Source organism: Clupea harengus, chromosome 5 (assembly GCF_900700415.2).
Source record: "Clupea harengus chromosome 5, Ch_v2.0.2, whole genome shotgun sequence".
Classification (NCBI taxonomy): Eukaryota; Metazoa; Chordata; class Actinopteri; order Clupeiformes; family Clupeidae; genus Clupea; species Clupea harengus.
Window position 1 is genome coordinate 30014645 of NC_045156.1, and position 23441 is coordinate 30038085.

The 23441-nt window shown below is 44.0% G+C and overlaps 1 protein-coding gene across 1 annotated transcript in view; it reads right to left on the reverse strand.

Annotated features, from left to right (window-relative positions):
* Positions 1 to 23441, reverse strand: part of LOC105904081 (filamin-B) — a 64520-nt gene that overhangs the window by 26186 nt on the left and 14893 nt on the right. The window contains 29 exon segments of the mRNA XM_031568501.2: positions 77 to 122; positions 125 to 199; positions 332 to 499; positions 1333 to 1493; positions 1604 to 1766; positions 1985 to 2157; positions 2592 to 2691; positions 2694 to 2906; positions 2909 to 3200; positions 3506 to 3768; positions 4107 to 4224; positions 4529 to 4698; positions 5247 to 5337; positions 5636 to 5796; positions 6156 to 6179; positions 6182 to 6278; positions 8275 to 8418; positions 8678 to 8791; positions 9170 to 9363; positions 9673 to 9809; positions 11326 to 11452; positions 12071 to 12208; positions 13776 to 13976; positions 14242 to 14404; positions 14535 to 14609; positions 15052 to 15170; positions 17235 to 17382; positions 18365 to 18462; positions 18682 to 18930. Of these exon segments, the coding sequence (XP_031424361.1) occupies positions 77 to 122; positions 125 to 199; positions 332 to 499; positions 1333 to 1493; positions 1604 to 1766; positions 1985 to 2157; positions 2592 to 2691; positions 2694 to 2906; positions 2909 to 3200; positions 3506 to 3768; positions 4107 to 4224; positions 4529 to 4698; positions 5247 to 5337; positions 5636 to 5796; positions 6156 to 6179; positions 6182 to 6278; positions 8275 to 8418; positions 8678 to 8791; positions 9170 to 9363; positions 9673 to 9809; positions 11326 to 11452; positions 12071 to 12208; positions 13776 to 13976; positions 14242 to 14404; positions 14535 to 14609; positions 15052 to 15170; positions 17235 to 17382; positions 18365 to 18462; positions 18682 to 18930 (4222 nt within the window).

Consider the following 23441-nt stretch of genomic DNA (forward strand, 5'->3'; position numbering starts at 1 on the left):
TGTGTGTGTGGTGTGTGTGTGTGTGTTGTGTGTGTGTGTGTGTGTGTGTGTGTGTGTGTGTGTGTGTGGGGCACACCTGCGTGGAACCTCCTCATCTGCATACTTGACTGCCAGGGAGTAGAGCCCTCTACTGAGGGAGTGTAGACCACGGTGTGTGTGCCGTCTCCATTATCAGCCACCTCTACTGGCTCCGACACACCTACAGGCATCCATGCACAAGCAAAAAACATGGATTTGTAGGAATTCATCTACAAAATATCACTTAAGCATTGTGGACATTGGTGTCGTTGTCTTGTGTCAATTCCAGACTACATCTGGTACTAGGACATACCTTTAGGTCCGACGACGGCCACAGAGAGAGGGGCCACCCCTGCCTTGCTGCAGTCCACGGTTAAAGTCTGGGGGATTTTAGCCCGGACACCCGAGCCAACTCCGGGCCCAGAAAGCTTCACCTTGCTGGAGTCCACCACATCTTTCACTGGCACCTTAAAAGGACTACCTGTAAAAGCAACAAGCAAACAAGACAACGCACTGGTACTCAAATAGAGAATATGTTCAGGAGCAGCAGCACTAAGAAAGCACAGTTCTAATGGAGGAAAGCCAGGGCTGCATTTTTTCTCCATTACTTAGTTAAGTGAGCAGAAATCACTGACAATAAATAGCCCATATGTAGCCATCCTCCAGGTTGACAAGCAGTCCTTATAGAAAAGGTGTAGCTTGTCAACTTTCTATATTAGGTCTTGTGAGTGTTGCTCATGGATATTCAAATATACAGAATGCAGGAATTGTAGATGATACAGTTATTGCTTATGCATTTTATGAAAAAATTTGCAGCTTTTTAAAATCCTCATATTTATCATTTATCAAAATTCCAGGACAAACACAAGACATGTCATGTCTATCTTTTGGGGGTGAACTCTGCAGCTGTCTGAAAGATTCTCCAACATGTGCAACACATACAGTATGATTTAGGAGGGCCATTTCCTGACACATGACAGAACGGTGACAGAGGAGTACAACTACACAAGTGTGTCATTGATGACATAGAAAGAATGGGTTAGCTACTGTGGTTTCTCTAGACACTGTGGCTCTCTCCACCATCATGTCAAGTGCTACAGGAGCACGCAGGGGCATCATAAGACAAATGACATGGGGGCTGCTAAGTGCCCTTGACAGAATTATGGCATGAAACTTTAATCTGAAGGAAAAATCTTTTGGAAATATCTTTACAATATGATCTTTTAAATGCTTGTATTCAGTCTTTCCAACATAGCTTTGAGCACAACACCACAGCTGGAAACTGAAGTGTGTTACCCAGCGGTGCTACCGTACCTGGAACGTGTTTCCCTCCGTAGGTGATGTTGACGTCGTACAGGCCAGGTTCATAAGGAGTGTACTCCACACTGCAGCTGCCATCTTTGTTGTCTTTGCATGACATTCGGGACTCTGAAGGACCCTCAACAGTGATACCCAAGCCCCCAATACCAGCCCCTCTGTTGAGACAAGGAAAAACACATTAAAATGCCATTTAGCTCAAACTGAAAGGCCGTCGTCTTGTGCCAAGTCGTACAGCGGGCCGCTAAATGTGAAGCAGCTGGGTTACCTGGTGATGATGGAGAACTTGTTGGGCTTGTCTGTCAGGGCTTCCTCCAGCCCGGGGCCCTTGGCCAGCACACGGGTAGGATCACAGCCATCAATGACCTCCACCTGGAACGGACTATTAGGAACTAGGGTGTCATCGTACAGCACCTTCACACTGTGTGGTCCTGGAGAAAAACCAAACAAACACCCAGTTTAGAGGTCACTTCAAAACAAAAACATCAGATGTGCCTGATGTGTCCAATTTCCCTCTTTTTTTAATAAAACAAGCAAAAATAATACGAAAAAAAGCTTTGAAATAGAGAGGCAGTCTTCAGCTATCCAACAAAACAAAGGATTACGGTGAAGATACAGTTGGATTGGTAGACTGATTTGTTTTTTGTACCGTTTTCAAAGGGTGTGTACTCCACGTTGTAAGTGCCATCTCCTTTGTCTGTCATGATGCAGTCGGTGAGCGTGCCCGAGGGGTTGGTGACCTGTGCCTTGATGTGGTCTCCCCCTGTCTTGGTGAGGGGACGAGCGTCCACAGTGAAGTCTGTGGTGGCCTCCTGAACACCCCTATGTGGACGACAGGATGCAAAGGAACCCAAATGATGAGAAATGTCCAAAAAAGAAGAAGCTTACATTCAGACTCTAGGCTCGTAAAAAGATGACACATTCTTTTCATAAGCCATCCAACTGTTTGTAAAACTGTCATCACTGCACTATACAGCTTTGAAGTAGAATGGGGGGACACTCTCTTTTCACACTAGGCTGAGGTCCCAGTTGTTAAATTAAAAAAAAGTAGACATTGACAAACTGAAAGAGAGGGGGTTTGATTGATATATGCCTTGGATGAAAGGCATAAGAAACAATGGAAGGCCTGTGATGTCGTCATGGGAACCATTGAGAACAAGTAGAAGACAGCAATATGGACTTTACTATTCTTGTGCTGTGCAAGTGTGTTTTTATTGTTTTTTGTAAGCCTTTTATTATTTGTAATGCAAGACTACTTAAACCTACCTTCTCCCTTCACGCCTGGTCCAAACACCTTGACCTTGCTGGTATCCACAGCAGGATCCACGGCCACCTTGGCAGGGAAGTTAGGCACAGCCTTCCTCCGTACTTCAGCAGGAGCGTGTACATGCCTGCACTGAGGGGAACGTAGGTGACTGCGTAGGTCCCGTCCTTGTTCTCCAACACCTCGGTCCGGGCCTTAGCTCCAGTGGAGTCAGACACAGCTTCCATTGTGAGCTGGCCAGGTCCGGCCCGGGAGCAGTCCACATCCACAACACTCTTCTCCCCCACTCTGCCACGCTTCAGCCCGCCCCAGACGCCACCACTTTGGTGGGGTCGAAGGGCATCTGGACGTCGGCATGAAAAGGGGAGCCTGGGATGTGCGTGTCCTCGAACAAGATGTTGACCAGGTACTCGCCAGCTTCTGTGGGCAGGTAGGACACAGAGCACGTGCCGTCGCCATTGTCTGAGCACTCAATTTTGGCTTCCGTCGGACCCTCCACAGTCAGGCCCAGCCCGCCCGTGCCGGCCCCCTTTGTGTCGATGGTGAACTCAGCAGGATTGCCCACCAGTCCTCCCTTCAGGCCAGGACCAGAGGCCTTCACCTGGAGCCAGAGGAAAGAGTTTCAGTGCAACTGTGTAAACTCTGCTAAAGTGTAAACGCTATTATCTGCTAATGTGACATTGTCCGACCCGCTCAGAGTAAAGTAAGAGAGGCATGGTGGACCAATAGTCATGGATATTCAGAAGTAACAAATAAGGGGAGAAAACTGAAGAGCTCATAACAGACATATTTGGTATTTAGGGCACAACCTTCACCCTAAAAAACGTAACCTGAGGAATGTTCAGATTCCTCACAAAATACGGTTTTCTGATTGGGATTTTTTTTTAATCTCTTTTTTCCTCTAACCTTGCTGGGATCAGGGGGAAGTTGAGCCTCCACAGGGAAGGGACTTCCCGGCACTGGGTTGCCATCATAGCAGACCTCAACTGTGTAGACGCCTTCTTCTTTGGGGATGTACTTCACCACACTGGCCGCCTTCCCAGGCTGTGGTTCCACCACACAGGGCACGGCTTTGCTGGAAGGGCTGGTGATGCGGACCTCCAGTCTGCCCTGGCCACCTGCTCCTTTGGTGCCCACCTCAAACTTCTGGTCTTGACCCACCTCCACTCCTGTGGAGCGTTTAAACAAACGCTTTAAAGCTTTTTAAATGTCTTTCATAAGGCTATTCACATATCATAAGCAATAGTGATTTTGGCATGAGGATGTCCCAACAGCTCACTGCTTCACTCTCAAACACAAATATAGACACACTCAATTGGATGTCGGATGTGTGTGTGTGTGTGTTGTGTGTGTGTGTGTGTGTGTGTGTGTTGTGTGTGTGTGTGTGTGTGTGTGTGTGTGTGTGTGTGTGTGTGTGTGCGCGCGTGTACACAAGTATGATGAGGAACAGCAGCAGAGAAGGAGAGCACTGAATGAGAAGTCTGCTGGTGCAGGCGGGGACACTCACTGCTGTCCAGTCCGTCCACCTGGACCTTGCTCAAGTCCAGCGGGGCGGCCACGCCCACGGCGAAGGGACTCTTGCAGATGGGGTCACCTCCGAAAGTTACAGTGATCACCATTTCTCCCTGTGGTGCAAGTGAGTGTGAAATGATGTCGTCATGACAACAGCACAGGCAAAATGAATTCTATTCGCAGTTATGTACCAGCCATGTGTGTAAATCCCTTCACACACACGTTTCCATTTGAACTCCATTGAAATCACCATAACATTTAGGACACAGATGGGAAACTGATCCATTCCAAAAAAACAACACCACCACCACCGCATTTCAACTTCAATAAGCATCTCTAAGATAAACGCTCCAAGTAAGATTGTACACACACTGCGACCATGATAGTGAGTCAGATTGGAAACTTGGGACAGGATACCTGTTGGGCGGGAGTGTATTTGACCGTGTGGGAGTAATCATAGTTGTCGATGATCTCAAAGTCCTGGACCGGCTGGCCTTTGGCAGAGCTGGAGAACTGGACATCCACCGGTGCTTTGCCTGCCCCTTTAGTGTGCACCGTAAAGTGGGTGGGCTTTCCACACTCCACTCCTACACACAGAGAAAAACAAGAGTGAGTGAGTGAGTGAGTGAGTGTGTGTGTGTGTGTGTGTGTGTGTGTGTGTGTGTGTGTGTGTGTGTGATGTGAGGGTGAGTCAGAGAAATAAGGCCTTTTCCAAACAAACCCCTACACCCTCTACCCACCCACTTCCACTCCATTTACTTGTTCACATGGAGGGTCCACCATCATTAAAAGCCACCCCAAACCAATTAGCAGGAGTGAAGTGGGTTATAAGGCCCTCATTAAGAGCGCCCTCCATAGTAACAAGTGTGACTACAAAAGAGAGTTTACTCCATGGCAAAGCAGGAGTGGGGGAGGGTCCAGTTTGGGGAAAAAAAAGCACCTTAAACAAATTCCATTCTATATCAATGACTTAATACAATCCCATCAGTACTGTAAATTGTCTGTGTACATTTTGTTTGTTGCACTCACACTATTTGTTTTCCTAAATTATCTGAGCAGTCATGGGAGAGGACGAGAGCCACGTCCAGATGATCACAGTGTGTCACACATCCCACTATCCCTGCTGCATCCTGACCTGCCCTGGCGATGCCTGGACCCTCAGCCTTGGCCTTCGAGGCGTCGTGAGACGGCTCCACTTTCACCCGGAAAGGACTGACTGGGATCTCCTAAAGGATGAAGCACATGAAGTCCATTATTACATTTGTGGAACAGAGCAACGAGTCTACTTGTTAAGGTTAGTTTAATAAATCAAAATGCATGCTCATTTAGGAGGTCATAGGAGACTATAATATAGTACTCTTAATCTGTAGCAAAGCCTGATATTCTTCTGTAGATTACACACATAACCCAAAATGACCACACATAACCTGAACTAGTTATATATATAATTCCCTTTTAGAATGTTCTACTGCCCCTCACACCATAGATGTGTACTTCCCACTGCGTGAGACATTAGCTTCCCACCTGTTCAGCGAAGAGCACTTTGATGGTGAGCCGACCAGCTGCGGGGGGCACGTATTTGACGGTGATCGTGTCGTTGGCGTTAGGAATGATGTCAAAGTCAAGGTCCTCCTCTTTGTCGCTGATCATGTCAGCATCACATTTGATGCCCACACTCACATCTCCTGCAGAGGAAGGGTTAGGGTTAGAATGGCTAACTCATGATACAGTACTCTTTAAATCAGGTTTAGAATGGATACAGTACTCTTTAAATCAGGTTTAGAATGGCTAGCTCATGATACAGTACTCTTTAAATCAGATTTAGATGGCTAACTCATGATACAGTACTCTAAATCAGATTTAGAATGGCTAGCTCATGATACAGTACTCTTTAAATCAGGTTTAGAGAGGCTAGCTCTAATACAGTACTCTTTAAATCAGGTTTAGAATGGCTAACTCATAATACAGTACTCTTTAAATCAGATTTGACACAAATAATGTTGGTAACAGAAATACAGATTTGCTTAGGTGTGTATGGCTGTACCTTCTCCTGCCTCCGTGCAGTCCACGTGAAGTGAGTGGGTTCACTGGCCTTGAGTCCGGTCCGCTCCACTCCTGGGCCGTACACCTTCACTTTATGGGGATGACTGCCCTTCCCCACGGTCACCTGGAAATGAAAATAAAAAAAAACCACACACCTCTGAAGTGTCAGTCTTCACACACACACAGCTCCATTTCTACTCCATTATGCTCCTGAGCAACTCATTTCATTCATGTTGATTGACAGCTAGCGGTCCAACACTATTTCAAGAGCCCAAGAACCCATGCATGAATGAGTAAACGATGAAATAAATCACTATTGCCTAAAAGTGCAATATATATAGTCAAACATGTCAATCCTATAAATGATCCTATACTTTCAAACAATACAATTCTAAAAGACATGCTGAAAAGATGACATTTCCCAGTAGTTATGTGTAGTATATAATGCATTCTGTCTCAATTTCCGTCCAGGAATTCTATTGAATCCACAGGAATAGGGGCAACTTCATCTTTTCAGCGTTGTTTCAGAATTGTATTGTTTTGACATAACCGATATATTGCACATTTAAAGATGTGTTAGTTGCCAAAAAAGCATGCTACACAAATGTTGTCAACGGTAAGAAAAGAAGTGAGCACCATGAGATCAGGATTGTGGCCAACGACACTACATGATACATTGACGTGGTGGGGAAAGCTTTACAAAGAGCCGCCAATTATAAAGCAGCAAAAACAAAACACATCTTTAAAGATCTGATTCCAGGGTCTTACAGAGTTTACACAGAAACAGATAGAATTCCACTGGACATTCGACCAACAGATAAATCAAACAATCACCCCAAATTTACAGGCAATGCCACATGCTTGAACACAAGAATAACCTGAAAATAATTACGATTTAATCTGAGCAAAATAAAAAGAGGTTTACAAATACATTTGCCTTAAATTGATTTAAAATGTGCCAACATTAATGTAGAAACACTACATCGTGTTTAATATTGAACACCAAAGACGTCTTCCTCAGTTCACATTGATGTCGTCCTTGGTTCCCTCTGGTCAACAGATGAGGCTTCAGATGCTCATTGGTTGGATGCCATGAGTGAAGATCACACACACACATTGGCTGGAGGTCATGTCAAGTTTGACATTCTTCTCCCCAGGTCATTACAAAATTCACTTTATAATTATAAAAATCTGTCAAGTATAATAATACTAATTATTATAAATTACAAATTAAAGGCATCAAGTGATGGAATCACACTTCAAATTTATTATGCTTAAACATAGCGAGGTACACATTAGGTTCGTATCATTAACAAACTGAAATGAAATGCTTAAATGAAATATATAGGAATAATGAAAACAAAATTACAATTAAATATCAATGAAATGATCAGTCCAATCCAAATAAAAGTCTGAAATAGCCATCTTGTTCTTATGCTCAGGAACACAATGAAATCACATTATTAAATAACCTTTTTCATGATTCTAATTAACAGTAATGTAGAGCATGATAAGTGACATACACCAGACAAACTTAATACCAACCACAGAAGGGCATACTGCAGCATATTAGTAGCGTACTTTAGCATACTGCAGCATATTAGTAGCGTACTTTAGCATACTGCAGCATATTAGTAGCGTACTTTAGCATACTGCAGCATATTAGTACTGTACTTTGGCATACTACAGCAAATTAGTAGTGCACTTTGGCATACTGCAGCATATTAGTAGTGTACTTTGCAGACAGAAGTGATATGACGCGAGGCTGTGTAAGTGGTCATGATGATTAGAGGTCTGGTCTTGGGCTGCTGCCCCTGAGGATGGTCCACGGTGTCTAAAAACACGCTGTACTGTGATCGGCTCCTTCTAAGTGGGCTGTGGTCTCTGCGAGTAACGCTCTTGAGAAAGCGCTCGGAGAGCGAAGGCTCTACAGTCGGGCGGACTTGGTTAAACCGTTTAGCATTGGTACCTTCCGACTGCACTGAGTCTACAGCGAGCTCATTGGCAGAGCCGTGTTTGAGGTAGAGCGGAGGAAGCTGTGCTGACTGCACTGAGAGGTTAGTGGAGGAGGAGGAGGATGATATCTTAGCACCACGCGGCTCAGGCGTGGGGGAGCTTACCCTGAAGGGGCTGTTGGGCACACTGACCCCTCCCCACCAGATAGACACTGTGTGTTTGACAGCCTCTGTGGGAGTGTACAAGCAGGTATACACTCCATCCCCTTTGCTCTTGGTCTTCACGTCTAGTGGAACTCCACCAGCCATCTTGGGGACGGGAAGCACAAAGAACAGAGAATGGGAATAGCATCACTTGACTTTTAGTACGCCAAGCATCAGATACTGGTGAATCACAACTAACCAAAACATCATGACTTATTACTCAAACAGTTCATGAAATTCATACCCACATTTAGCAAACAAAGTGCCTGTAAGCTGACTGAATTGAGAAAAAGTGCCTGTAAGCTGACTGAATTGAAACAAAGTGCCGTGTTGGTCTATTGAGTCTTGGTGAAGTGAACACTACCTGTGCAACAATCTTCAGAGGACCTTTCCCTGCATCCTTTGCATTGACAGTGAACTCAGCTGGCTTGTTGATGACACAGCCCGTCTTCTCTAGGCCAGCTCCATAAGCCTTGACCTGAAACAAACACAAACATATAAACCGGCTCCATCTGAATAGCACAAAATACAATACTGTCTGCAGCCTACTTCCTAATACATTTCCATATTCTCTGACAACTGACGGATCAGTAAATAAATGGCAGAACATTTAAATGACTCAAATGGTAGAACAAGGTGGTAAAACAAGTAAGCACTAGCATTAAAAAGTGCTCAGTGGATGAAAACATACATAGCTCAGGGTATTGTGAAGCTATATTTTCAGTATTCCATATAGGAAGGTTTGCATCCAGCAATTTTGGCAGAACTACCTTTACACATCAAAAGGTATGTGGAAAAGGGAGGCGGCTACATTGGGATATCCTATTGAAAAAGCGTAGGCAGGGATGGCGCTCACCAGGTCAACATTGTTGGATTTGTTGTCAGGGATGATGTACGCCATGAATGGACTGTCTTCAATGTCTTCATCATCACACATGACGTGAACGGCATACTCTCCCGGCTCTGTTGGCCAGTACTTCACATCGCACGAGCCGTCATTCTGGTCCTCGCACTCAATCTTAGCCTGAGAAGGCCCCTCAATGGCGAAGCCTAAAACGGAGAGCGGAAAAGCACAAGAGACAGAGTGTGAGCTCAAGCAAATGAGACAATGATCTAAATCAACATTCAACACAAACTAAGAGGATTGAAAAACATTCCAGAAATTTTCCCTAATTGCTGAAGATTTTTTTGGATGATAGTGACCCATTTTCAGAATTTGTGAGAGTTTTCCACCTAATGAAGTCCTGTTGTCAATGAAACACACAGGATGACAGGGTCATCACATAATCCATACCAAATAAGGAGTTCGAACAGTTAATGGCATTAGAAATGCAGATACGAGCAGAAACCAAAAATTACCCAGCACTCCCACATCTGTGCCGATGGATTCTGCCACAAAGTCAGCAGGCTTGCCCACCACGCCCCCCTCCAGTCCTGGACCCCAGGCTCGGATCTTCTGCGGCCCGGCCTCGGTTCCCACCTGGACCTCAAAAGGACTGCCAAAGAACAAATTAAATAGCAAAGTCTGATCGCAAAGAAAACACCGTATTTATTAAAACAGCATGACAATAACCGCCGTTCGATAACTCAAATGATCTTCCTGGTTAAAAACTAGCTTCGTTCGAGAATTTGTGCAAGTGTCAATACAATGTGTTGCTAGGGCCTTTCATCTGAAGAGGAAAATAACTTCATGTCAGCAGACCACCAGGTGCAATCTAAGACAAATATTGGCTCAATTCCAAATCACTTTCTATGTCTGAAAAAGTGTGAACAGGAAAGTGATAAAAACACAAGTTACTGGGCGTGGGGTGAAAGAGTATGCCTCTGTATGAATGGCAGTTTGGGAACGCAGGGAATGGAAATGGTTGGGAGCTGAACTGAGGTGTGGTGGTGTTGTGGTGGTGGTGTTGTTGTGGTGGTGTTTGCCATGGGAATGCTGAGGATAAGAACAGGGGTGTGTCTGGCTAAAGGCGGGTGTGGCAGGAACAGAATAAACATGCTGAAATGCCTCACAGAGAGCTGTTGCCAGATCAGCACAATCACAGCCTCTGCTGCTGTGCTTTCAAGCAGTGATGTGTGAAGTCACCTATGCACCACACACACACACACACACACACACACACACACACACACACACACACACACACACACACACACACACACACACACACACACACACACGCGCCCTCTCAGAAAGAACGATGCCTTGTTATCTTCAAACCTTTAGATCAAACTCTTGGATAAGGAAATATGCCTTCATGCCTGGTGATCACTGGGTAGTAGACTCCCTGGCTCCCCAACCCTCACCACCAGGAGAAGAGACCCAAAGCTCAGACCCAGATCAGAAACATTATTCCATTTCCTCCTGGCATCACCAACAGATTGCCTCCCCCAAAACCCAAAACTCAAACTAAACCGACCAACAGAGCTATTAGCAGGGCTCTGCAATTGGCCATTAAACAGAGGTGTCTGCCCTGCGTCTGCCTCCTCACTCACTAGGTGCAGCAGTAGCAGTGTGCTGGTGGAAACGTGTAGGCGCCGTTAAACTGTTTCCTGTGCTGTGGATGGAACACACTCTGTGTGCCTGTGTGCCAGGATCCCCTGTGGCAGTGCGTCCAAAGCTCAACATGAACATGAGCTCATTCCCCGTCCTGCCCTGGTTTCTGCTCTCTGCGTTCAGTTCCTCTGCCTGCCAAAGCCTTTCATTCAGCCTCAACACATTCTCTCAGTGATGTCAAAGGGATACTAACACCAGTTACTATTAACCTTTTCAAACTCCGTGGCACTCTGTCTAAGCTTCCATTAGAGCAATTTCATGTTGAAATAGGAGCATCTGGTGCTTGTTGAGGGAACTTGCTGAGGCAACAGCTTAAATATGCATTTTGAAACACTTGCAAATGTCTGGCTTCCCAGCAAACAGAATAAAAAAAGTGAGTAACAAGAGTCATTTGAAGCATCTGTGACTGGGATTGTATCATGCATGTGTGTGTGCTGTTCTTCTGAAGCACTCACCTCTTGGGAATATGCATTCCTCCCCATGTGATGGTCACTACATACTTCCCAGGCGTGAGTGGGTAGTACTCAAAGGCATTCACGCCATCCAGTGATTCCTTCTGCTTCACCAGCTCATCTTGACCCTCTGATAGAAGAGGGTAAAAAAAAGGAATAAATAAATAAATAAATAAATAAAATTAAAAACCCACAATTGACAAGTCATGACAACTAACACTAAAACGAATTAACCTTGCTAAAAGACCAGAAACTCCAGGATCTTGAGAGGGTTTGTTTCTCAAAAAAATGTGGTTAAAATTTGCGGTGATTGAGTTCGTTTCAGTTTTTTCCTGCGGGAATTCCAAATAAGTAGCTGGATAATCTAGAACATTTTTTTTTTTTTACCTAAGGCCGATTTTGGAGATTTAATACTAGCATTGGAGGCACTTATGAGTATAACAATGCCCTGTTCCATAACACATTCAAGTGTTCTTGTGCCAGTAGGGAGGGAGGGATTAGTATGTGGCATGGATGCTAGGAGGAGGAACAGCAAGGACATAAAAAAAGCAGAGCAAGAATTCACGGCGACCTCAGGCCTGCGTGTGCGTGTGTGTGTGTGTAGTGTGTCCTGGTCGCCTCCATATATATAACACGTGTGTGTTGCTGTGAGTTGTTCGTGCAATAAAAACTGACTGCAGTCAGCCTTGTTTGTTGTTGTTGTTGTTGTTTGTTAAACCAAACTCCAATGATGTAATGGACTACTTACTGGGCCCTTTGACTGTGACCTTCAGGTCTCCACTCCCTGCGTTGCGTGTGTCCACCTTGAAGTCGGCCGTCTGCTTGACACGAACCCCTCGAGGTTGTAGCCCACGGCCTGTGGCGCGGCAGGCATTTGGATTGGAGGCTACACCACAAATCACACACACACACACACACACACACACACATCAGTGAAATGCTTCTGAGCCTTCTTTTCTGACAGTTTCTAAGGTCAGTAAGTAACAGTAAGCGAGTAATTGATCGGATGTGAGCCATTAATTGAACTACAGAGTGATACTAGGGCAACATTTAAGAGCCAGGCATAACAGTTCAATAAATCCATTATTTTGCTTTCACAAGAGACCGTCAACATTTCTAAATAGTGCTAGACTAAAGTGTATCACTGGTGTATTGGGAAAGCTTTCAAATTCCAACCTATATTTCCAATATTCCTGGTAGCAGAGTGAGATTCTGCTCGCATTGGCTACCTTTAGTAAGGAGGAACTGATTGCATTGTGTAAATATTGAATGTGAGAATTGGACGGCAAACATTGTAATCTTGATTCTGTGAGATTTGTAAAGTGTGTATAGGCATTTAGGTTTATTTTTGCACTACTTATACAGATACAAATACACCGCATAAAATTACAATTGACAAAAAAAAAAAAAAAAAAACTTTTTAGTTCAGAAAATCAATTATAGCACTGTGCTGAGGAAGGATTGCTTTAGTGGAGCGCTGTGTGTCGGAAAAGCTGCCTCACAGAGTTGGAATTTGGTGTTTTACAAGCCCTCTGTTCGAGTGCCAGCCCTCCTGTCCTGTCCTGTCCCGTCCTCTCGTGTGCTCCCCTCCCCATCTCTATCCACATGTAAAGAATCACCCAAACTACACAAACACACTTGAATGGACTTATACGGATTTTCCACTAATATCTGCTTGCGATCAGTTTTATGAGAACAAATGGGGTAACACCACATTACAGACTTATTTGTCTGATACTATGGGCAACATTTTTTTTCTTATCGATTAAAAATGACAAGATGCTTTAGTCCGTGTCCTCGCTGTAAATACAGATGAACTTGAGGAATGTAAATATGATAAATTCTCAACCGGGTCAGGTTCCACATGCAAGTCAAATGTGATCTGTTCCTCTCCAAAAGCATTACATGTACGAGGTGTCGGTGGGATTCTATATATGTCAAGTATTACACCCAAGCCTTCACAATAAAAACCTTAATGTTCCAATGACGTTTAAATGCTTAAAGATTAGTGCTGTAAAAAATGAAGACCTCATCACAAACCTGGCACTAAAATAAACAAACAAACAAATAAATAAATGAAAAAAAAAAAAAAAAAAAAAAAAAAAAACACACATGCACATACGTAACATGCACAGCTGATAAATAGTGGTGGCATTAACAGCGTGTTTTATAATGACAGTAAAGGTCTACAGGAATGCGAGAGAAGTACAGCACTGATATCAAAATCCGTTTTGCTTGTACACCTTTGCTGGGTGACAGACCTATACCCACTGTTCTCATTAAGTAACCATGATGCTGAAACTCAGGACAGGGATGTTTCCATCCAGGGAACAATCCAGGGGTTTTAAAACACTAGAGAGGCTCTATAAACATCTGTCAATGGTGTGTAAGCCTATAGGGCCTAGGACATACTTCCACATTAAGGCTACTATGGGTAGATGTGAGTGGGGTACCTGGGCCAATGTTGACTGTGAAGGGGCTTTTGGGGATGCCGATGCCCCCGAATGTGATTGTGATGGAGTGGGGGCCAGCCTGGATCGGCCGGTAGGTGCAGCGGAACACACTGTCTCCCTTGTCCTCCAAGATGGCCTCTACGCTGGTCTTGTTGCCCTGGGGGTCCTTGATGACAGTGGTGACGTCACCCACGCCAGCCCCTGCGCTCAGGACAGAGAAAAATACATTTTCACAGGAACATTTAGTTTTCTGTTATAATAATAATAAGCAATAAAACCATTCATGGTGCTCTCTAGGAGAATAAAAACTCAACCCAGTCCAATAATGTAGGATATCTTAACAATATGTTCTTTTAGTTTGCAGCATTTTGTTATGTGTGTAAATTCAAGAGCGGTAAAAACAGAATGAAGCAACATAGCACAGAATAAACAGAAACACTATGGATAACATGGTGATTGAGTGCACCTGCGGTGTAGATGTCGAAGTAGGTGGGCTTGTTGGCAATATTGCCCAACGGCTCCAGTCCAGGCCCTTTAGCGATGACCTTTGTGGGGTCTCCCTGGGCCTTGTCCACCTCCACCTCAAATGGGCTCTTTGCTATTTGCTGGCCGGCAAAGAGCACAGTCACCTGCAGGGACCATGGAAAAAAAAAAAAAAAAAAAAAAAAAAAAAAAAAAAACATTTGGAGTCCATGTTCATCATCATGAAAATCATAATCCTACTAAAGAGAAAACTCCAGATGTGTGAACTCTGCCTACCTTGTGCATTCCCATGACTTGTGGGACGTAGGTCACGCTGAAGGTCTTCTTGCCTTCATTGGGAACAGCCTTAACCTGGGAAATAATTGGGCCATTCTTGTAGGATAAATTCAAATCAACTCAATATTACAGCATTCAGAAAATCTGCCCCAGTCATCTTGGTTAATACTGATTGGTGCTACCACTGCAGTAGGACTGGCTTCAGAACCGAGAACCAAGATGAGCTCGGTGATTAGGCTGTAATCTTGAACTAGATCACTGGATGAGTCCTATACTGCCAGGTATGACCTCACTGTTTAACTTCATCAAGCCTTTTGATGAGCAAGTGCTTTTAAAAGAAACTCAAAAGGTAAGTCATATAAATGACCTAAATTCATAACAGTTAAAACACAGATTATTGAATGTTGACAAACTGAATCAGAATAGAATCAACACTACCAGAGTCCTACTTTAAACATATAAGTACTACATAGTCTTACATGACATCTATAAAGATGCAGGACATGGTTGAACTAACCTCCTCCCTGGTACCCTCTGGGTCCTCGATGTACACGGTGACCTGCCCCTGGCCAGCACTGAAGGCGTCCACAGTGAAGACAGCAGGGCTCATCACCCGGTTCCCCACCGGCTCAATGCCTGCACACACAGCAGAGAAATAAATACAAAATTTAAAAAAAAAACACTGAGCACACATCCCCTTCAGTATGAAAAATGTTTACTGCACATAAACTTGGCGAGGTTGTAAAGAATCATCACTACCATAAGCAGGTGTTCGTTCACGGTGGTCTCTCAAAGTGAATAATCATCAATAAACAGAAGACACCCTGCCTGAGAGGCTTGCCCTGTGGAGTACTAGCAAACCTTTTCCTCATCTTGACCCAAACAGGCAAGAGGGGCTAGCAGTCTAATAACACTACTCTAACGTAGGAGTCTAATAACACTACTCTAATAACACTACTCTAACGTAGGAGTCTAATAACACTACTCTAACGTAGGAGTCTAAGAACACTACTCTAACGTAGGAGTCTAAGAACACTACTCTAACGTAGGAGTCTAATAACACTACTCTAACGTAGGAGTCTAATAACACTACTCTAACGTAGGAGTCTAATAACACTACTCTAACGTAGGAGTCTAATAACACTACTCTAACGTAGGAGTCTAATAACACTACTCTAACGTAGGAGTCTAATAACACTACTCTAACGTAGGAGTCTAATAACACTACTCTAATAACACTACTCTAACGTAGGTGCCAAGCAGAACTGACACGAGCCTGATATGTGTCAGTGATGCATGGTCAAGTCAGCAGGCGTATGCATGCCATCACAGGTCTCAACTCCCGGCCGAGCATCCTGAACCATCAGGCCCTATTGTTGTGGCAAACACTAATGGCCGAGGATTTCCTTACATTGTGTTTCTAAACAGGGGGGGAAGGCCAGTCGCGCAATCCCATATTTAAGATAACAGACTTCTTTATTTTGGGTTATGTTTTATGTAGTGTTCACAATGTTTGAGCAATTACACCAGGGAACCTGGGATCCCCCTAAAGCCCAAATCCGAGCACCACACGTATGATAAGTGTACTAGATTATCAATCCATGAGTTGAACTCTCAGCAGTAAATCTGTGTCCCACACCACTAACTGAGGCCATTCTTCAGTGAAGCGTGAGGCGGACACAGCTACCACATTTAGATTGGGAGGGCTGAGTGGGGTTGGCAAGTTCTGCACTAGCCGAGGGCCAATCATACGTACACATATCTGGTTGCTTATCTTGGCAGTGAACGGGTTTGAGTTTCATACATGATTATTATCCTGACCAGTGACTCATAGACATGCAGTGGCCTGGTCTGCGGTTAGACATGGGTGCCCAGCAGGCAGGACCTTGGAATGCAGCACGGTCAACTACGGCCACAGGATGACCGTGAGGAAGAGGCTTAAAGCCAGGACTTAACCTTACATCCTGTTGTTTATGGCGACCATCAAGTACAAAAGATGGTCTTGCAAGCATGTGTGTACAAAACAGACACATGAACACAAATTAGACGACATGTTGCCATGTTGATGTATTTTACACCCATGCCCAGACTAGAGTGACAAGTACAGGGCACAACTTTCAACGAAAGACTCCTTTGAAGAGAGAGACCTAAATATTAGACCCCAGAAGTTAAGCCACTTGGGCTATGGAAGCTAGCTTACTTGGAATAGAATAGAAAACTAGAATAAGAGTGCAGAATGCTCTGGCTACTTGAAATGACTCACATTTACCTCTTTGCTCTGTTGGCTGACTGCTTTTTTTGCTTCATTACTAATCCAGACCTACTGTTGACCTGGTCCTGGTATGGTTGTTATCAAGGGTACGTCTACTCTCTGAATCACTGTGGTGTGGCAGCTGACAACCTCAAAACTCATTAGCCATTTAAAACAAACATGCCACAGATATTTACGGTAGGTGAGAAGAATTAGCACGTTGTGTATCAAATTTACCGTAAAACACACTTTTACAAACACAACATGACAACTATTCAACTTCTGAACTAAGACTTTTGCCACCATTTCAGCACTGCTTCTTATAATTGATATAACATATGTATGTAGGACTTGAATCAGTTGGCCTGAATCCATTTAGATTGTACACAATACCTGGGCCATAAGTTTGGACTCAGTTGGCCTGAATCCATTTAGATTGTACACAGTACCTGGGCCATAAGCTCTGACTTTCTTGGGGTTGAGTTTGGGTTTGAGAGGAGCTCCAGGCTTCAGCTTGGCCTTAGGGAACTGTGACAAGTACGTCATGACCGACTGCTCATCAACACTGGGGTCGATGATCTCCTCTGGAGCAATCACCTGGAAATATACAACATGGTTAACATGGATAATACACGCCAGATACCACTAACTAGTGTAGAGTTAATGGTGCTGTCTGTCAGGCAGACAAACAAGGGGATTTCAGTGTCAAAGCAGGCATTTGGTAAGAACAGCACATGGTCAAAGTGCAACACAGGTGTGGCTGAGATGTGTGGTGTGACTGACCTCACATTCCTAAGAGAGGAGTAATGCTGCCTGTTTGAGGAAGTGTGAATAGGACTATTCATGAGTGAGTAGGTGTGGATTTGATATGAAGGCTAGAACCTTTCACTGAACAAATGGCTTGGTTATCTTTTGGAGTTACCACCTCCAAGGCAAATAAAGTAACTGTTCTGAAATCAATCATTTTCCATGTCCTCTTTCAAACCATAACACTTAATGCAAACATCATCAACTCTGGCTGAAGGCTTCAAAACTGATGTAAATACTTCTTAGCTTCACATGCATAACATCAGGTCAGCTTCTGCCAGTTAAATGCATACAAGGTCACCGTCAAATATTCTCTCCAAATGAATGGATACTGTCGCTGTTAGTTGTAATTTGAGATGCACAAACAGGACCCCAGTCATCTCTATTTGAGCAGGTGTGCTGTGTGCTTTGGGAACATCCCATTGGGTTGAAGTTAAAGAATGGGGCTGGTCATCTCTATTTGAGCAGGTGATCTCTATTTGACCAGATGTGCTGTGTGCTCATCCCATTGGGTTAAAGCATGGGGCTGGTCATCTCTATTTGAGCAGGTGATATCTATTTGAGCAGGTGTGCTGTGTGCTTTGGGAACATCCCATTGGGTTGAAGTTAAAGCATGGGGCTGGTCATCTCTATTTGAGCAGGTGTGCTATGTGCTTTGGGAACATCCCATTGGGTTGAAGTTAAAGCATGGGGCTGGTCATCTCTATTTGAGCAGGTGTGCTATGTGCTTTGGGAACATCCCATTGGGTTGAAGTTAAAGCATGGGGCTGACCTGTGGGATTCCCAACCAATCATCAGCCAGCTGCATGGCCTCAGTAGCATTATCCACAGGTTTCCCTGTACCCCATGTCTCCCAGTCAGGACACAGGCCTGTAGTGAACACAAACGCCACATCAATCAACCATAGCACCACATACATTATCTTCTGAGATATAAAGTGAGCTTTGTACAACAGCTATTTATAGCTTATTATTATTTATAGATTATATTAGATCTGCTCTGAAAATAACTTTTCCATAAAACAGAAAGAACAAAGAGAGCACAGATGACATGTACATGTTGACTTGATGTGTTTGTGGATCTACTCACCAGGGGCACAACTATCAACCAGGGCACCCAGGGCTTTGCCGTCGCGCCAGTCCCGACTGAAGTTGCCCAGTGGCAGGTCTGGCACTTTGTTCTGGATCCATCCCAGCAGCCGCTGCTTCGGTGTCTTTTTCTCGGCCTCATCGTCAGCCTCGTCCTCCCACACAGGCATAGAAATGGAGTAATGCAGGATGAGCGTCCACACCATCCCAAGGATAAGCTTAAGGTTTCCATCTACAATTGCCTTACTATCTGCAGGAGAACAAGCAGAAAGGGGGCGGGGGGGGGTCAGTCTCCTCTAAGTGAAAACAAAAGGGGTTGAAGGACTAGATCACTGAAGCATACATATGTACAAGGGAGATCTAGAACAAAGGCCCACTTGCCTGGCCTGTGGTGGAACTAGATTTACTATATTGAGCCCCACCTTTACTGACTGTGTGTGTGTGTGTGGGTGAGTGTGTGTGTGTGGGTGTGTGTGTGTGGGGGTGGTGTGTGGGTGTGTGTGTGTGGACTGTGTCCTCTGCTCTGTGCTGTGGAATCACATCCTGTTTCAAAGCGTAATACATGCATTCACTGCTACCTCTGGGTTTCAATCCAACTACACCGAGCACAGACTGGCTGTAGGTGACAGAGACTCCTAAGAATGTGTGTGTAGTTCAGAGGGACCACGTTTACACAAAAAGAACAGCAAAAACACTAGAAGGAGAAATATCAAAAAGAAAGAATTAAATGTATACAGGAGACTACTTCCCATGCATACAACTGCTAAACTGGTCTTTCGACCTGTGCTACAAGCAGGCAGGAACACACACACACACACACACACACACACACACACACTCTGAGTGGATTGGATTTGATTTCCTTTGTAGTGCCAACTATGTATCAGCAGGCTGGGGGGAATGATTCATTAGGCCTATACCACACACACACACACACACACACACACACACACACACCACACACACACACACACACACACATCATAGGCCTATACGTCATACTCAGACAGAATCCCCCTTAAAGCTGCTTAATGTGACCTCAATCAGGATGCAGTGATCATATATATTTTACATAAGGGGATAAACTCACTACTGGAAGCATAGTCCAGGGCTTTCCCCTTGTAGGTCAGTGAGTGAATAAATGATACATGTATGGTGCATACATCTACATGGAATCATGACAGTCATGACTAATGCAGGCAATGCAACAGGGCAGTTAACAAGAGTTATGTGATTCACAATTTTGGGCTTAGCCAAGTTTAAAAAGACATGAAGATGACTTGATGGTGAGTGGTGAAGGGGGCACTCTGTGTGTTCATGTATGGCAGGAGATTCTTCTAGCTCCATTCCTAAACGGCCAACGTGCAGTAAGAATCTGTTCCTGTATGGCAGGAGATTCTTCTAGCTCCATTCCTAAACGGCCAACGTGCAGTAAGAATCTGTTCCTGTATGGCAGGAGATTCTTCTAGCTCCATTCCTAAACGGCCAACGTGCAGTAAGAATCTGTTCCTGTATGGCAGGAGATTCTTCTAGCTCCATTCCTAAACGGCCAACTTGCATTAAGGGGGTGGAACATTGGGAGCAGTTCTAATGAAGCCACGCCCTTCAGTTACTATGCGCTGAAGTCCTGTAAAAAACATCCCTTTTGCGTTTTCTATGTACACATCTGCATTAACAGTAGACTTCTACACTGTATTATTTTCAGTGAATTAGTTTTATTCAAATTTGTTCTGATTTATACCAATTTGTTCTGATTTCATGTGGGGGAAAAAAGTTTATAAAACAATTACATTTCTTTTCGGGTTGAGAGGTTATGCTGTGACATGACTCACAGGGTTAAATCAAATAAAACGTAGATTCTTTTGGTTCTTAAACTACAGAATATTATTTGTGTTTGCAGAAGAGCAGCAAGAAATAACATTGTCACCTGTAATGACTTAAGTCACGTTATTGTTTTTTTTAATTTAGGTGCATTTCTAACACGTTCTCTTTTTTTATGTCTAAAGGAACGATATATTCTTACAAAATAGTAAAGTTAAACTTTGTCTTTTCTGTGGAAATGATCGTAAAATGGTTTATTGGGAATGTAGGCTATTTAATGATGACGTTTAGAGATAATACCTCATGGTTGTCTGATACATTTAAAGTGATCGGTTTAGATTCTGTATAAATAGGTTAAAAGTTTAAATAGAAAGACAGTTAAAAATACACATTCACAGTTTGTTTACATTTAGTTCATTGGATTGAGAAATAGTAGCTACAGTCCGGCAGGTCATTCTTGTGTTTCAACCAGGACTAAGTACATATCCCTCTCCCAAGTACAGAAAAGAATGTCTACACCCTCCTTGAACATCACGAAACATAATGAAGGACCTGGCAGCTTTTAGCCCATACATGAAGAGCTTGTTCCTCCCTCCCTCCCTCCCTCCCTCCTCCTGCCCAGGACACACAAGTGTACGTCTGCATGGAGTCCTCCCATTATTGAGGCTGTTGCCATAGCAGCCCACTGTTCCAGGGGGTCAAGCTGAGGAGCAGAGAGGGCGAGAGAGGGAGGGAGGGAGGGAGGGAGGCAGATGGAACTTGCTGCCCTTGACTGAGTGCTGGGCTGTGAGTGTTCTCCTTGACACAGACACTGCAAGCAGGGCTCGCTTTTAAATGTCAATATAGACTTGGGGGAGAAAAAAAAAAAAAAAAAAAAAAAAAAAAAAAAAAAAAAAAAAAAAAACACTGTTGTTTTTTTTAACAGAGATAGCCAGCGAAAAATGGGAGGATACAGCACTTCAAACACCAAACCAAAATATTTATCCTAATATAAAATGTCACACTTTTCACAACACTGACTCAAAAGCACGCACACACGTTTTTGGGTGACATAAAAAGCAGAGAACAAGAGACATAACGATGTTGACTTCATGAGGTACTGTGTATGTTTTCCAACATCTCAACTCGTATGTTTTTAATTTACAAATGAGTGAGTCCTTGATCATTCTTCCCATGCCCTACCTGAAATGCACTGTTGTTCTATTGCATTACACACAGATTTATGAATGCAAAAAAATGTTACCTACTCCTTTAGTGCTCTATACATTAAGATTTATATTATTATTATTATTATTATTATTCATCTACATTACAAAACCAACAGATTCCATCTACAACTGATACTTATCACCACTCTTGGAACATGATGCATTACAGATGTTTGTGTGCACAGATCGTAGCTCCAGCCAAAGTTCTGTCTAAACGTTGAGACATACTCTGAGCTATGAAGCACACATACTCAGTGTATCCATGGGACGTTTTGTTTTGGAGATGAGAGTTGAGGACAGTGATGGATCCATAGTCTACGTGCAGGTGTGGTATGTGTGTGTGTGTGTGTGTGTGTGTGTGTGTGTGTGTGTGTGTGTGTGCCTGTGTGCGTGTGTGCGTGTGTGTGCGTGTGTGTGTGTGTGCGTGGATGGCCCAGGGAAGAGGCACTTGGGCCAGGTGAATTCTCTTTAACATTTGCCAGTTGCCATACAGATCAAACACCTGCTAATGGAATGAACGGTCCCATAGATAGATAAGCGCTGTCCAAAAAGTATTCTCCAAAATTCATCTATGGGAGAACTTGAGGAGGCAGGACAGTCAAGCCTACAACACCCCAGATTCCCTGATCTTAGGTTGGCTCTTGCTTTCTCTGACACACACACTCCCAGGAATTGGCATTAAGCTCAAAGCTGAGCTGGGGAGCAACATTGACCAAGTCCCATCAACACACACTTGACCTATTATAACATTGTGAGAGAGAGGGGGGGGGGGGGGGGTCGTACTGTCTACACTATCTTTATCGCCAGACCATGACCAGAGACGCAATACAGCGTTAACAGCATGAGCTGTATTAAAATGACCTGCTGGCATCAGACATTCAATCAGAACAATGCAACACTCTTTGCAATAATGGACTTCCTCAAGACTAACACCGGTGAAATAATGGATTACATTTACACTGAAGCAGGAAAGAACTATGAACAGAGAAAATGTAGACATACAAACAGAAAGAAAGATTGCGAGATGAGAGTTTCTCTGTTGTCCACTACGGAGAGAAAGAGCTAGGGCATTTTAACAAGGCCAAGCCCAGGGCCCTCCAAGCCAGAACACTGAAGCAGAAAAGTCAAGTGCATATAAAAGACTAAAACAAACACATGGGACATTGGATCTGAGGCTTCTTTTTAAAACACCCTGCTGGATTTATAGGGCTTGTAGCTGTTGGGAAAAATGATCGTTCCATTGTTTCAGCTTTCTTCTATCGCTGCCCCATCCCCACCCTTGGTACCATTCCATGTGTGATGAGGTCAGAAAGGAGGGAACCAACAGAATCGCACAATATCCATCCGAATGTAGAAGAACACAGCCGAATGTAGAACACCACAGCCGAACACAGCCAAATGTAGAACAACACAGCCGAATGTAGGAGAACACAGCCGAATGTAGAACACCACAGCCGAATGTAGGAGAACACAGCCGAATGTAGAACACCACAGCCGAATGTAGGAGAACACAGCCGAATGTAGAACAACACAGCCGAATGTAGAACAACACAGCCAAATGTAGGAGAACACAGCCGAATGTAGACGAATGTAGAACAACACAGCCGAATGTAGACGAATGTAGAACACGGCCGAATGTAGAACACAGCCGAATGTAGAACAACACAGCCGAATGTAGAACACCACAGCCGAATGTAGAAGAACACAGCCCAATGTAGAAGAACACAGCCGA